We start from the raw sequence: 13,682 nt of genomic DNA on the forward strand, positions 1-13,682 counted from the left end.
ACCCCCTACCCCTTTTTACAATTATAATATACTATAATACATAAGTAACTTAAATAGGGTTTAGGCAGGGGTATCCAACCAGTTGCAATTGTGTATGTGAATACTCACATACTTTTCAGGCATTCCAAGGATGCAAAAGATACTTGTAACTCATGACCAAGCATGAACATAGTATGCCAGTACATTTGTCAATCCTTATTCTTCTTCTTCTTTTTCTGCATTTGTGGGCTGCAACTCCCACATTCACTCATATGTACATGAGTGGGCTTTTACATCCATGACTGTTTTAACCCCACCATGTAGGCAACCATACTTCATTTTCGGAGGGGTGGGGGGGGGGGTGTTGCATGCTGGGTATATTCTTGTTTCTACAACCCACCAAACACTGACATTGATTACAGGACCTTTAACATGCGTATTTGATCTTCTGCTTGCCCACTCTTCTCTAAAATCTACTTCTACTGGTGCACCCCAAGGTACAGTGCTGTCCCCTGTTCTTTTTACACTGTACACAAATGACTGCAGAGGCACGGAGGAAACTCCTGTCATAAAATATTCTGATGATTCAGCAATTGAAGATCTGTCCAACTCTGATGCTATTTATTTCAGTGAAATTAAAAAGTTCTGTTCCTGGTGTGAGAAAAACTATCTGGATCTCAACGTATTGAAAACAAAAGAAATGTTAATAGATTTTCGGAAAGACCCCTTGCCTGTAGCTGACCTTGTTATTGATGGTCAAACTGTGGAGAGGGTCAATGAATATAGATATTTAGGGACCATCTTAGACAATAAGCTGACTTTTGACAGAAATGTTGATTCCATTCATAAGAAATGTCAATCTAGAATTTTTTGTTTACAGAAGCTTAGAAATGTTGGTATAAATTCAAATATTCTTCAAAGTTATTATCGATGTTGTATCGAGTCCGTGCTTACAGTTTCATTTACGTGCTGGTATGGAAGTTTGGGAGTGAGGAGTAAGCGTGTTTTGAACGATGTCATAGGTGTATGCAGTAAAATTGTGGGAGTGAAACAAGCTAGTATGCAAGAGCTGTATGAAAGTCGAGTGGTTAAAAAAAGCAGGCAGATAGCAACTGACGACACCCATATTTTAGCAAAGTATTATGAGCTGTTGCCATCAGGACGACGCTACAGAACTTTTAAGTTGAAATCCAGAGCTCTGGAGACTTATTCCACGTTCAATACACCTTTTAAATTCTTGAGAACTGTGTGTGTGTGTGCGCGCGCGCACACACACACTCTCATGTGAGACATGAAAGTCCGTGCATGATAGGCTGTACCTTGTTCTAGTTGTGGGGTGTGTGTGTGTGTGTGTGTGTGTGTGTGTGTGTGTTTACTGAGCTTAAAACATGACAATTGGTTATAATGAATGTGCAATATGTAGGAAGAATAATGTGCAATATGCAGGATGAATGTACAATGAATATGTCTAATGCTAACGTCCATATTCTAAATATATTTCTGTTTAATAATTACGATGTAATAATTAACTGCAATGTTTTTAAAAGCGAATATGTGAAATGCTTTTATTTCAGAACATATGTTTATTACTCTTGTTTAATCAAGTTATCCGCGTGTGTGGGGTGGGTGGGGGTGCGGTGCGGGGGGTGCGGTGCAGGTGTGTGCGGATTATCTGGTTGTGGTTTTCCGCAATTCATCTTTATTCTTATCTGTCTATTATAATCAATGTGCAGTATAGTAGGCTATGTTTATAATTATATTCAAATAATGTTTCTTAATTCTTTCTGTTTTTACATTAAGAATACTAGTTATTACCTGCAGTATGTGGATGTATGTATGAAACGATGTATGTGATATTTTTTACATTCGTATCTTCGTAATATTTGTAGGGGCTGTTGTTGGCTTTTACAGTTATGGTCCCCATGTTGTTTACTTGTCTATGTTGTGATAATGCACCTGACCAAATTTCTCCAGTTGGAGATAATAAAGTTATTATCTTATCTTATCTTATCTTATCTTATATACAAGAAGGGGGTTCAGGCACAAGCAGGTCTGCTCATATGTTGACTTGGGAGATAGGAAAAATCTTCACCTTTTACCCACCAGACACCATTACCAAGATTCAAACCCGGGACCTTCAGACTGCAAGTCCAATCCTTTAACCACTTGGCTATTGCGCCCATCCTCAATCCTTATAATTTAATTTGTAATTATGTAATAAGATATACTATTGAATTAACAGTCAGAACATCTGTTCCGTACCATGGCATGTTGTATTTCAAAATTCTGGAAGGGAAGGGAAGAATAAAATGGGGCTGCACACCTAGCTCTAAGATGTCTCCCTGAAGAAATGGAAGAACCTGACAGGCTGAAGGGATGCAATGGAATCCTTTCCAAGACTGCCTTGGTTGTAAGAAAATTCTTTTATTTGCTTTATGCTTTCTTGGAAACTTAGTTTGATTTTTATTTGACTTTGAGATCTTGAGAAAAACGAGATAAGAAGAATCTTTTGACTTACTTGTAATTGAGGCAACAGCACATGATCAACACAGTAATAGGGACAGGCTTGTTTAAGATATGCCACAGTGGTTTCAATGTTACAACTTGCCATACACAATTTTGCCTCGTTTTGATCTTTCACTTGAAGAGATATTCTTTTTCTTCTTTTTATTTGACTTTGACATTTTGAGGAAAACAAAAAGGTAAAAAAAAAAAAATCTGCTGAATCACTCACCTGTAATTGAGGCAACAACATACGATGAGTGCGATGAGCAAGAGAAGGAAGGCTAACGTGGTGATGGTAGCAGTGATGATGATGTCCTTCTCTGACATACCTGCAGCTGTGTGGAAAGGTGATTTTTTTTCATGTTAGTGAGCTTGTATGTTGGTGCTATCTTTTCACCAAAACTATCAATTCATTTTTAAACAGGCATTATCTGTCTCCACTTTGTCCACTGTGCAGAAGAGAGAAGATGAGTAAAGTGTCTGTTTTAAAAGGAGACTTACTGCTGTGAAACAGTTACCACTCTCCCTATTTACAAACGCTGGCTTGAACACTTGACCAGCTCACACTGGAAACAGTAAGCTGAGAGCAGTGACCGACAAAACAACAACAAACAAGCTATCAGATAAAGTGGTGAGATAACGAGACACATGAGTTAACTTTGTGATAGGCAATTCACAAATACACAGATATTTATATACCTGTCATTCGTGTCTGGCATTTTTCTCCGTGATAGTTACTCTTACAAATACATCTGACAGGCGCCCTCTCACAGCCAACGGAGTTCTGGCAATAGTCCGCATCACACTTGTCTGAAATCACATTTCATGGCCAACATAAGTGAATATTCACTGAATCTTACCATTCAGCATCTGAAACATATGTATTGTTAAGAGTATGAGTGACAATTATAGTAAAAAAAATAATGTATTACTTTGTGTGCAAACTACAAAAAAGAATACTGGTTGATATTCATTTTTATTATTTGAGAAAAAATCAATCTGAGAAAGATATTTTTTGTAAAAAGGAACAGTATCAGCTCAGCATTTAAAAAAAAAAGAGATCCAGACACATTATCCAAGCATACAGACAATTGTAACTGATATGATCCATATACACAAAACCATTCAGGAAGGCATTCAGTCATTTAGCAAGGGATTCAGTCAGATTACCTACTTGAATCCAATGCACAAAACTAAAAATGAAAATAAAAAGCTTTCTAAATCTTGAAGAAAAAATCGGCAAATGTAAACAAAATGTTAATAGTCTGCTTGTGAAAAACAGGAATTATTAATGTTCCATCAGTTTTTTTGGCAGCTGGTGACTTTGTGAATGTGGGCAAACACACTGTGGGCACAAGGCTGGACAGAAGGTGAGATTAACATCTTACTGACTTGCACCCTTAAGGTCACGCTGTTTGGGGCTCATGTTTTGGAGGGCAAAAAGTTAGTCATCTTGATTTCTTATCTAGATCTGCACACACACTCGTGGCACAGTGTGTCCTGTCTGCCAGGTGGAAAGAAAAGCTCATACCAAACACAAGACAAGTTTGCAAAAGTCTGTAAGCAACCTCTCAAGTTTCAAGTTTCAAGTTTTAATTATTCTTTCACTCCTACTGGAGTATGGAGGATTACTGCAAAATATTTTCGTGCCCAGAACAAACATTTCCAAATACACAACAATGTCATATAAAAGTTGAGAAACCACAAATGTCTTTTAACTCCAAAAGTATAGCTAGGCAACATTTGCAAATCTAATCATCTTACTTACAGCTAAAATGACTTTTTTGCCTCCTTTGAGCATATTACAAAAATTAAAAACCGATTTTGGAGACAAAGGAAATTTTCTATCTAAAATTACGTTTAAATAACATACTTACCGTGACCCAACTAGTGCAGACTCCGGCAGGGGTCTGACATTCCTGTCCTGTGCAAACTACTATCCGCCTATGCGGAGAAAATGAGAGAACTACGGCCGATAACCTTCCGGAAGTAGGTAACATCCCCTTTGTCCCCCTGGCTAGCGCCCTCTTTTGACGGCAGCCATCTCGACACCTGTTCCTGTGCACTTCATACGGCTAAGTTTTTCACATTTTCTATCTGTCTATCGATTCTTTGGCATTTCTGTTTTGTGTCCAATTATGTCTTCAAACAGATCGCACAATTATGTAGCTCGATTGGGAGATCGGGCTAAAATTAAGGCACGATCGCAATCGATTCGCGATCAGTCTGGGCCCTCTACCTCTGTCTCTCTCAGCAACGCCAACCCCACGCCACCTCCACTTCCTCCACTACCTCCGGTCGACTCCAGACCCCCACTACCCACTATACCTCCTCCAGTGACTTTTACAGGTTTGTTTGCCAATCCACAGGTCAGTGGTGCCATTCATAATTCCTTTTTTGATCCGCGATCGGACTCGTTGCGATCCGCGATTTCTCGGCTCTGCCAGTCGGCAGTACCCGAGTCGACCTCCTCTATCCCTTTCCCCATGCCCACAGTCTCAACAAGGGATTACAGCACAAACCCTTTGGGGAAACAACACAATACACTTGCTCTGGATCCGCACGCTAGTCTGGGCCCTATGTGCGATGCGTCCGTGGTGGCGGCCGTGACATCGTCACGAGCCCCCCACACGGCATGCCTCGACCGTCTCGGATCCTTTGGTGACCGAGGCGTGTAGGGATGCCCTCCCCATGTGCAGGGAGGAAGGTTGACCACTAGGGGACACGCTTGCCCATACGCGTGCACCCCTCCCCTTGTCACGATTTTCCAATCCAAGGGAGGCAACTCCTGCTTCGGTTCCCTTATCGGTGACCGCCGCAGTTACTTCCCTTGCACCGGCACTGCCCCTTGCCTCCAGTGCAGGCGCGTGCACGGTTCCACCAAGCCATGCAGTGATGTCCACATCTGCCATTCCTCCGGCTGCTGCTGTTTTCCAGCCACAACGGTCTCTCAGCAAGCTGCTCTACCAAACAATCAGCAGCTCATTATCAGCTTGCTGCAGCAATTATGCTCCACTGTCCTTCCTGGTGCCACACCTTCTCCTGCTACTGCTCCTTCTTCTAATGCAGCACATCCACTTCCACCACCCCCTGCCACCTACCAGCAGCTCCCCTCCACTTCAGCAGGACACACTCAGAGCACCCAGGACAGCCACACTGGCCACGTGCTCAGCACACAGCCTGAACCATCACCCTATGCCACCGAAGAGACACTTTCTGATGGTGACACAGACACAGAGGAACCACCTTCAGAAGAAAACCAGTTGGTTTCCCTGCAGGAAGCACTAGCACACCTAGCTTCCTACACTCCAGACAGGGTGGAGACAATTCATGCACCGGGCACGCCTCAATCCTGTGGTGCTATGGAAATCATGGGCATCCACAGATCCTCCCATGGCCCTCACTATGCCCTTACACAGTCGCCCATGGTACTTGACACCCTGCATAATACGCTGGCACGCATCAGGGGCCAACCCATCAGCGAGGTCCCCTCTGATTCTGTCCCCAATTTCCCAGCAGCAATGGGTCGAGGGAAATTCTTAAAAACCCAGACCCACTTCAAAGCCCCCACTTTTAGCTCCGGGTCCTATCCCGCAAAGGCCCCTGCCTCTTTCTCAGGAGGACCTACTACTCCTCCCACACAACTCACAGGGCAATCGCACAGTCACATTGACAGACAGATTCCTGATGGACCTGGAAGAAGCTGCCAGGTTGTCCCTTGAATCAACTGCAGCCATAGACAATTTCCTGGCGGGCCTCGCCACAGCACTGATGGAAACACCAGCTGATCCACCAGCCGGCCTTGACATCTCGGTCTTCTCTCCCTTCGTACAGCAGATCGCCCAGCTCCTTATGCGCTCTGCCAATATCCAAGCGCAGGCCTATATGAACGTGATTTTGGCCAGGAGGGACGCTGTGCTCAACCGCTCTCCATACGTGCGTTCTCTGCCAGAACATGCTTCCCTCAGAGCGCTTCCTCCCACTGACGGTTCCCTTTTTGGTCAGGGCTTCCCCACTGCGGCCATAAAACGCCATGCAGACTTGGGTAGGGACCTTGCCCTTGGCGCAGGCCCTCTCCGCACTCCGGCACGCCCGCGGCACGCTCAACGGCATCAGCCCTACACCTTCAGGCGTAGCAACATTACCTCCTTCGGACCGCGCCCACGCCAGTCCACACCATCAAACACCAGAGCACAACCCAGGGCACAACCCAGGGGCCAGCCCAGGCCGTACAGGCACCAGCCGCACTCACTCCGCCCTCCACGCAGGCCAGCAGCCAACTCCACACCGGCCCACCACCAATGACTTGCCCCCGCCCTTCACCCACCACTCGTGCACCAACAGCCAGCAGGAAGCCTGTCCAGGCACATGCCAGCGTGGCTGTCTCTCCCAGCATGCGAGTGGGTCCTCCGGGTGATAGGGTCGGGGTTCCGCCTGCCTTGGCTCTCCCCCAAGGCACCTCTCACTCTCTCTCCTCCTCCCCCCCCCCCCCCCCCCCCCCCCCACTGGGCGATGCAGCCTGCTCAGCCCTGCGGGACGAAATACTCTCTTCTCCACAAAGAGGCCATAGAAGAAGCTCCTCCTCTCTCTCCGGGCTTCTTCGGCCGCATTTTCGTCGTTCCCAAAACATCCGGCGGATGGCGGCCAGTCCTAGACCTTTCTCCTCTGAACAGCTATCTCCAGCACAAATCATTCCGCATGGAATCACCTGCATCAATCAGGGACTCCATCAGACAAGGCGACTGGGCAGTCTCCATAGACCTCACAGACGCTTACTTCCATATCCTCGTTCACCCCAGGGACAGCAAGTGGCTCCGCTTCTCATGGGAAGGCAAGTCCTTCCAGTTCAGAGCCCTTCCATTCGGCCTTGCTCCAGCCCCATGGGTCTTCACCAGGGTGGTCAGGGAACTATGTTTAGCCCTCAGGAGCAAGGGCATACGCCTGAGGGTCTACCTAGACGACTGGTTGATCCTTGCAGAGAGCAAGGCCCTCTGCCAGCATCACCTCAACCTCGTCAGGAACCAGTGCCAAGCACTGGGCTTTCTGATGAACACAGAAAAATCGGAGCTGGAGCCCTCTCAACAGTTCAAATTCCTGGGTATGGCGATCGATTCAATGACCATACGTCCGGCCATGCCTCGCCTCCACAGGCTACAGTCTCCTCTCTCAGCTATCACAGGCAACCTCGTCGTCTGCCAGGGAACTTGCCTCTCTGCTAGGCTTCATGGAGTCCCTTGCTGCACTAGTTCCCTTGGGCAGACTACACAAACGTCCATTTCAGCGTCACTTCCAGAACAGGTGGTCCCAGTCTTCTCAGACATGGGACACCCGTATTCCTCTAGGCACATGGTTCTCACAGTCGACCCAGCGCTGGATGGACATGCAATGGCTCAACGCCGGGGTTCCCATCTCAAACCCAACTCCGGATGCAGAACTGTACACAGATGCCTCCAACATGGGCTGGGGTGCTCACATGGAGAACCACACAGCGTCGGGGACTTGGTCCCCACATCAGCAGTCATGGCACATCAACAAACTGGAACTGGAGGTGGTTTTCCTTGCCATCCAGCACTTCCTCCCCCATGTTTCGCGCAGGTTGATCTTGCTATGCACAGACAACACGACGGTAGCATGTTATCTGAACAAACAGGGGGGAGCTCACTCACACCAGCTGTCCCTGCATGCAGAGACAGTCCTCCTCTGGTGTCAAGAGCACAACATCCACCTGACAGCACGACATGTCCCAGGCAAGCTCAACATTCTAGCATATTACCTCAGCAGATCCCACACAGTGCTACAAATGGAGTGGACCCTGTCACACTCAACACTTCAGCCGATCTGGGACCATTGGCACAAACCACATGTGGATCTCTTCGCCACAAGATTCAACTTCCGCATTCCAACATACGTCTCCCCAGTCCCAGACCCGCAGGCCTGGGCCGTGGACGCCCTGTCAATCAGCTGGTCCAACCTTTCGGGGTATGCCTTCCCCCCACTTCCAATCATGAGAAAAGTCCTCAGAAAGGCAAGGCTGGAGAGTGCCGCCCTGATTCTCATCGCACCCCACTGGCCAGCACAGCCGTGGTTCCCCGACCTTCTCCACCTCACTCACGTTCCCCCACTCCGCCTTCACATCGGCAGACACTCCCTAGTCCAGCCCCGCTCGGGCATTCCCCAAGGAAACCCAGAGATTCTCAACCTTCACGCCTGGCTACTGTGCTGGAATCTCTGTCAGCACTAGGCGCCTCCGATGACACAGCTGACCTTGTGTGCAGGTCACATCGCAAAGGCACTCAAGGTGTTTACTCTGCACACTGGAATCGCTGGCTCTCCTGGTGCTCAACCCACTCAGTCAATCCCACACACCCATCCAATATGGATCTCGCCAACTTTCTTGCCTTCCTCTCCTCCTCCAAAGGCCTCTCCGCTTCTGCAGTACGCGTCCATCGTGCTGCAATCAGCTCTACTCTTCGGCAACTAGGCGGACCCTCTTTCTCAGATGACCCCTGCTTAGGGCATTAGTCCGAGGGGCTTCCCTCAGCCACACACGTACATCCCCCCGGACCCCTTCTTGAGATCTTTTTCTGGTCCTACAATACCTCCGCAAGGCACCCTTCGAACCCCTTGCTATAGCTCCCTTCAAGCTACTCTCAATGAAGACACTCTTTCTCATCTCACTCGCCTCAGGCAGGTGTTGTAGTGAGGTCCATGCCCTCAGTGGCGTCACACAGGATATAGCCTTTGAGCCGGACGGATCTATCTCACTTAGATTCCTCCCTGAATTTCTTGCCAAAAATCAGACTCCCAACAAATATTTTTTAGGAACATATCTCTTTTGTAGCTGATCATAACTGGGACATTCCATTATAAAATGAAACTCATCACCAATCACAGACATGTTACAAACCTTACAAAGCCGTAACTCTCGTGGTATCCCTTTGAGTCTCCCTGTTTCTATTTCCAGCTTATGATTACTATTTCGAAATCTGAAGAAGCTGATAACGTATTTATCAAGCAATGTTGACATTCTTGCAGAAAGTTTCCCTCTCCAAGAAGAACTGAGCATCCCAAACACAGTCATACCCTGCTTCTATTAAAATTTGTCTGATACAACTCATCCATTTTGAAGAATAAATACCATTTCGATATAAGTCAAGTGATATCAAATATATTTTCCCAGAATATTTTTCTGTGTTTGATGTCACTAAGCTGGTCCAAAATCGAACTAATCTCATTTTCACTAACACATTAATTGGATAAATACCAGTTTCTCCATAAACAATTTGGGTCATAGTATTTCTGTTCAGTTTGAACAAGCGTTTCAAAAATTTCAAATCTAATTTGTCAAGTATATCTACATTTTCATAACCCCATATTTTTACACCATACAACAAAATAGGAACAATCATAGACTGGTACATGTCCAGAATGATATGTAAAGATAAATCTTGATTTCTGGCTGACTGAAGTAACAAAAACATAGCTTTTTGGCCCTGTTCATAAATAATTTTTTTAACTTTGTAAAAAGTTCCGTTTCTACTAAATTTGGTGCCAAGATATTTAAAAGAATCAACAACATCCAAACATGCATCACCAAACTTAAAAACTGGACAAATCTCACCTCTCAAGAGTGTGTAGACTTTTTTAATAAAATAAAATGTGAAGCTAAATACTGATATAAATGGGCTTAGATCTCCATATTTGATTTTTTTTTTTTTTTTTTTTTGGGGGGGGGGGGTGGGGGGGGGGGGGTGTATGGGGAGGGGGGACATTATTTTTTTCATGAGTAACATTCTCATTTCTCCTTTTCCTCTCAGTTCTCAGAATTTAATACAGGTCTGTGCCATTTATTGTGTGAAAAGGAAAAAGAAAGGAGTAAAAAGCAATGCTGGAAAGGTGACTTTCCCTTGAAATCAAGCCTGTGTGATTAATTTTTCTTTAGTTCTTCAGTCAGTGTGTTTGGGACACTAATGGTACTGAAAACACTTTTTTCATATCTTAAACACTGCCTTCCACACCATCGGGGAAATACCCATGAAACGGGCATCAAGAACCAAAAATCTTTCTTTTTTATATTTCTTATAAACCTTGTTTAACAGACACTCATTGTCTGCTGAATCACATTTGTTTTCAAAGCCAAGGTTGACAGATACTCCTTGTTTGCTGAACTCACTCAGCTGACACCATATTCAATCAATTTACATCCTTTTTCTTCATGTGCAGATGTACACTGCTGACCTAAAATTTCAGGCCTTTAGGTAACATCTTTCCTTTTTCATCTTCATCTGATCTTGGGAGAATAAAAGCAGTTTTACCATGGTGCCGATGTAACTATATGTTCTTTTAATTAACTTTTTAAAAGTCAAGCAGACACTAATTTCCAGTTGTGTTTATTGAATGAAAGTGCATATAAGGTAAGCAAAAAGTAATATCATGCAACCTTTGACAAATCACAATTGCATTTTTCTGACAATCGCATTTTTGTGACTTAATGAATCATTTGAACTGACATACCCTGTTATGTCATGCTGTAACCATTGACTTTGATAGTGACTTTCTATATGGTTTTTACTTGATCATTAAGTCTTCTTAAATGCTTTAACTATCAGTTATTGCATGCTGTGTTCAAGTCTTTTAACACCTACTCTTAACTTTCAGTGGGAATCATGCTGACACAATGGTACAATTCTGTTCTAAATATAAAGACTGGATGCATAATACAAGTTCTATTGCATTTATTGGCTATATCCCCTATGAATCTCTTGACAGAGACAACAAGCAAGATGGAAGATAGAAAAGACAGCAAGTACAAAGTACAGAAACACTCTGGGAAATACTTACGTGTACAGGTGGTACCATTCCCAAGGTAGCCATCCTTACAGACACAAGTGATGGTACCACTGGCTCTGTTGCAGGTGGCATTGATGCCACAGGGATTGCTGACATCACATTTGTCTGAACACAACAAAAAGTGACAGTAGTGAATGTTAACATCAACAAAAATATAAACCAAAAAATATTAAAACCAACTGCCACATCACACTGGATGGCAACATCACCATTTCATGAAATCATCATTTAGAACACTGTTGTTGTTTTTTGTTTTTGTTTGTTTGTTTTGTTTGTTTGTTTTGTTTTGTTTTTATTTTGGGTTTTTTTTTTTAATCAATTCTTCAGATTTCTTATCTTCATGTCTGGTGCATTATGTTCAAGGAAAATCACATATCAACACTGTCTCAGTATCTCCATGCATTCTGTTCCAAAGCCTCTGTCCAGAAAGTCACCCCAGTTCAGAACGCCATCCTGGTACCTGGGTGAAATTTTACACAGGCAGGTCAGGTATCTATGTCCAGAGTGAAATAATTCGTCACTATGTGAAAGTAAGGTTTGGGATTGGGTTTACTGCTTTCTTTAAAAGGTGTATACGGTGAAGCTGGGAGATCACCAATGTCAAATGATGCTGGGACAAGTGACTTGAGATGCATGTCAGTATGAACCTGTGCTGACCTTGCTATAAAAATTCACTTGATTTTGACAGTTTTATAGGTGCTGAATCCAAATTGGTGGTCACATTTATGTATACTTATTTTCCCTACTCCACCTTGTATAGTTGCAGCACATTATACAAGTGACCACTCAAACTGAACCCAACACCTTACATTACGAACAGCAACAATTTGTTCTTCAGTGGACATGAAAATGTAACCTGCCAGTAAAAAATGTCACTGAGGGAGACATTCTGTAACATGGTGACATTTTGTACTTACATTGAGGAACTGAATGACACCAAGTGACATTTCAAACAGCAACAGATTCCCCACAATACACATCACATCTTTACAAAAATCGTGGGAACACGAAATTGAACAGGAAGAGGTCTGGATTCAGAATGAGAATTTGAGAAGAACATTCTTTGAGTGCAATTAGAAAGATAAGAATTAAAACAAGTGAGGGCTGTACCAGATATTCCAAAAGAAGAGAAGAATATCATGACACACAAAAGTTCAAGCAGACACAGAACCAGTAATGGCAAAGTCTCCTTTATAGCAGACTTTAAAGAATTTATTAAATGCCCAAGATGTACCAAAATAACATGATTTAAACAGTGTTATAACCTCACATACCATAACCAATCTATCATGCTAAAAAAACAACAGCATGATTTAACATTATTTTCTAATGTCATTTGGAGACAAAAGTTAGCGGTGCGTTTAAGACAGTTTCCTCTCACCCAAACATGTATGGTTCAAACCTGCTTTTTTAATTTTTTTTATTTTCTTTTTTAACCCGAAGCTTTATAATATCATTTTAACAATTTAAAAATAATAAATAAATCTTATTTCATATTTTTCATTTAACTTTTTTTAAAGTGTGTATCACAAGTGGGTCTTGTTTCAGAATGTTATCCATCAACTTTTTGTTTAAACTTCTCGGAGAGGCATAAACTTAGTGAAGGTACAAAGGGAGATACAGAGCACAGAGGATATCCAAAAAGAGAACAAACCCAAGCATTGAGAGAGGGATGTGGACCTGGACTGCTGTGTCACAAAGCCAGGAGGGCACGGCACACACATTGACTGGCCCGACCTGTTCTGAAAAGTGTTCTGCTGACAGTCTTCGCATCTCTTACTCTGGCTGTCGAAGTACTGGCCCGGGTTACAGGTGGCTGAACAAGGAAGAAATGGGGAAAAAAAGTAAAACAGCACATATCAGTAGCTGACTATGTGTGGGCAGAAATGGGCATATTCATTATCTTGAATCTCAGTTTCTTCATTTAATTGATAACCTGCCTGTTTATTTGTTCAATTCTGTGTGTGAATGTTTGTGTGCATGTGCGCCTGTGCATGAGTGTGTGTGCATGCCTATGCCTACATGTATTAGTTGTTTATAGTTGGATGAAGCATCCTACTTGTATTCTGGACAAGACTACTGATAGTCATAGCAAGACTCACGTATGGAGCACTCTTGTTCAGAGACAGCACCCATGGTCTGAGTTGTCAGATCTGGGGGGCACTGCTTGCATTCTTGATTCTCTGACTTGTTCCTGTAGTATCCCTTCATACACTCTTCACAAACAGCATTCACCAGTTGCTGACCACTGGGGCAATCCTCTGAAGAAACACACACACACACACACACACACATACATACACACACACGCACACACACACACACACACACACACACACACACACACA

The 13,682-nt window shown here is 43.9% G+C and overlaps 1 protein-coding gene across 2 annotated transcripts in view; it reads right to left on the reverse strand.

Moving 5' to 3' along the window:
• The window catches only part of LOC143282756 (uncharacterized), a 199,325-nt gene that overhangs the window by 7,899 nt on the left and 177,744 nt on the right, over positions 1 to 13,682 (reverse strand). For both annotated transcript variants that reach the window (XM_076588518.1, XM_076588509.1), the window contains 5 exons: positions 13,437 to 13,595; positions 12,989 to 13,150; positions 11,326 to 11,439; positions 3,184 to 3,294; positions 2,714 to 2,819 (listed from right to left, as the gene is read on the reverse strand). In XM_076588518.1, the coding sequence (XP_076444633.1) occupies positions 2,714 to 2,819; positions 3,184 to 3,294; positions 11,326 to 11,439; positions 12,989 to 13,150; positions 13,437 to 13,595 (652 nt within the window). The remainder of the gene's footprint in view (positions 1 to 2,713; positions 2,820 to 3,183; positions 3,295 to 11,325; positions 11,440 to 12,988; positions 13,151 to 13,436; positions 13,596 to 13,682) is intronic.

The sequence above is a fragment of the Babylonia areolata genome, chromosome 1, assembly GCF_041734735.1.
Source record: "Babylonia areolata isolate BAREFJ2019XMU chromosome 1, ASM4173473v1, whole genome shotgun sequence".
Taxonomy (NCBI): Eukaryota; Metazoa; Mollusca; class Gastropoda; order Neogastropoda; family Buccinidae; genus Babylonia; species Babylonia areolata.